A 2,423-nucleotide genomic window follows, 5' to 3' on the forward strand; every position below is an offset into this window, starting at 1 on the left:
GCTTCACCATATAGCCTAGGTGTGTTGTGGGCTGTGCCATCTGGGGGTGTATGTGCGTCCACTGTAGTATGTCTGCACAGGGATGAAATCGCCTAACAATGCGTTTCTCAGGTCGTATCCTGTTGGCTAAGTGGCACGTGACTGTGTTTGTGAAGTGCCATCAACTGTTGTCACCACCTGTGCAGCTCACCTTCCATCAGCCCAGGAACTGGGCTTTTCCCAAACCTTGCTTCCCTCTGTCCCTAATTCCCACATGGTCTTGCTGAGTAGCTTGTATTCCTCACACTCCTACACACTCTGGTACTACAGTCTCTCCTTCAAGATTCGATGCCTTATTGGGAATAATTATTTTGGTGCACAATCATTAACAGTTATTTATGTTAATGATTTCACACAATTCATTATTGATAATTAACCGATGCTGATATTTAATAAGGCAAGCGGCTACTCTTGCCTCTGTTTGAAGTGTTGTTGGTGCCCCCTTTCTTAGTGTGGGTTGGATAGGTATGTTTTGGGGAGCATATGGGGGTTCCCGCAGCCATGCCGGTGCCCTCTTCGCCAGGAGCTTTGCTGATGATGTTCCGTCTCTGTTTTAGGTGCTGGCCGCCAGCTGCTGCGCCCCCGATGTAGAAGGTGCACCTCCTGGGAGCTGGCCTGTCTTTTGGCTCTTCTGACTATGGAGAGATAGGACGGTCCCTGCAGCCCGCGCGAGAGAAAGCTGTGCCGCCACCACCGGCCGCGCCCGTCCTTCGGATGGATCGCAACAGAGAGGCCGAGATGGAGCTGAGGCGAGGCCCCAGCCCCACTAGGGCCGGCCGGGGCCACGAGGTGGATGGGGACAAGGCTACCTGCCACACTTGCTGCATCTGTGGCAAGAGCTTCCCCTTCCAGAGCTCGCTTTCGCAGCACATGCGCAAGCACACGGGCGAGAAGCCCTACAAGTGTCCCTACTGCGACCACCGGGCTTCCCAGAAGGGCAACCTGAAGATTCACATCCGGAGCCACCGCACGGGGACTCTGATTCAGGGACACGAGCCAGAGGCGGGTGAGGCACCGCTGGGCGAGATGCGCGCCTCGGAGGGCCTGGACGCCTGCGCCAGCCCCACCAAGAGTGCCTCGGCCTGCAACCGGCTGCTGAACGGGGCCTCCCAGGCCGACGGCGCCAGGGTTCTGAACGGGGCCTCGCAGGCCGACAGCGGCAGGGTCCTGCTGCGGAGCAGCAAGAAGGGGGCGGAGGGGTCCCCATGCGCCCCGGGGGAGGCGAAGGCCGGAGCCCAGTGCTCCTTCTGCAAGAGCCGGTTCGAGCGTAAGAAGGACCTGGAGCTGCACGTGCACCAAGCGCACAAGCCCTTCAAGTGCAGGCTGTGCAGCTACGCGACGCTGCGGGAGGAGTCGCTGCTGAGCCACATCGAGAGGGACCACATCACCGCGCAGGGGCCGGGCGGCGGCGAGGCCTGCGTGGAGAACGGCAAGCCCGAGCTGAGCTCCGGGGAGTTCCCGTGCGAGGTGTGCGGCCAGGCCTTCAGCCAGACCTGGTTCCTGAAGGCGCACATGAAGAAGCACCGGGGCTCCTTCGACCACGGCTGCCACATCTGCGGCCGTAGGTTCAAGGAGCCCTGGTTCCTCAAGAACCACATGAAGGCGCACGGCCCCAAGACGGGCAGCAAGAACAGGCCCAAGAGTGAGCTGGACCCCATCGCCACCATCAACAACGTGGTCCAGGAGGAGGTGATCGTCGCCGGCCTGAGCCTTTACGAGGTCTGCGCCAAGTGCGGGAACCTGTTTACAAACCTGGACAGCTTGAACGCCCACAACGCCATCCACCGCAGGGTCGAGGCCAGCCGCACGCGCGCCCCGGCCGAGGAGGGGGCGGAGGGGCCCCCGGACACCAAGCAGTTCTTCCTCCAGTGCCTGAACCTGAGGCCATCTGCGGCCGGCGACGCGTGCTCCGGCGCACAGGCCGGACGGCGGGTGGCCGAGCTGGACCCGGTCAACAGCTACCAGGCCTGGCAGCTGGCCACGCGGGGCAAGGTGGCCGAGCCGGCCGAGTACCTCAAGTATGGGGCCTGGGACGAGGCGCTGGCCGGGGACGTGGCCTTTGACAAGGACAGGCGCGAGTACGTCCTGGTGAGCCAGGAGAAGCGCAAGCGCGAGCAGGATGCACCGGCTGCGCAGGGGCCCCCGCGTAAGCGCGCTACTGGGCCTGGGGACCCAGCGCCCGCTGGCCACCTCGATCCCCGCTCAGCCACGCGCCCCAACCGCAGGGCCGCAGCCACCACCGGCCAGGGCAAGTCCTCCGAGTGCTTCGAGTGCGGCAAGATCTTCCGCACCTATCATCAGATGGTGCTGCACTCGCGCGTGCATCGCCGCGCGCGCCGCGACAGGGACAGTGACGGGGACCGGGTGGCGCGGGCCCGATGCGG

At 63.2% G+C, this 2,423-nt stretch overlaps 1 protein-coding gene across 1 annotated transcript; it reads left to right on the top strand.

Moving 5' to 3' along the window:
• Positions 1-530: 530 nt before the first annotated feature.
• LOC108525140 (zinc finger protein 516) lies at positions 531-2,418 on the top strand (the record flags this gene model as incomplete). Its single annotated transcript, XM_017866208.1, has 1 exon — positions 531-2,418. A coding segment is annotated over exon 1 (1,665 nt), but the record flags the coding sequence as incomplete, so codon positions are not given.
• Between the last annotated feature and the right edge of the window lie 5 nt (positions 2,419-2,423).

Source organism: Rhinopithecus bieti, unplaced genomic scaffold (assembly GCF_001698545.2).
Source record: "Rhinopithecus bieti isolate Rb0 unplaced genomic scaffold, ASM169854v2 scaffold_8907, whole genome shotgun sequence".
Classification (NCBI taxonomy): domain Eukaryota; kingdom Metazoa; phylum Chordata; class Mammalia; order Primates; family Cercopithecidae; genus Rhinopithecus; species Rhinopithecus bieti.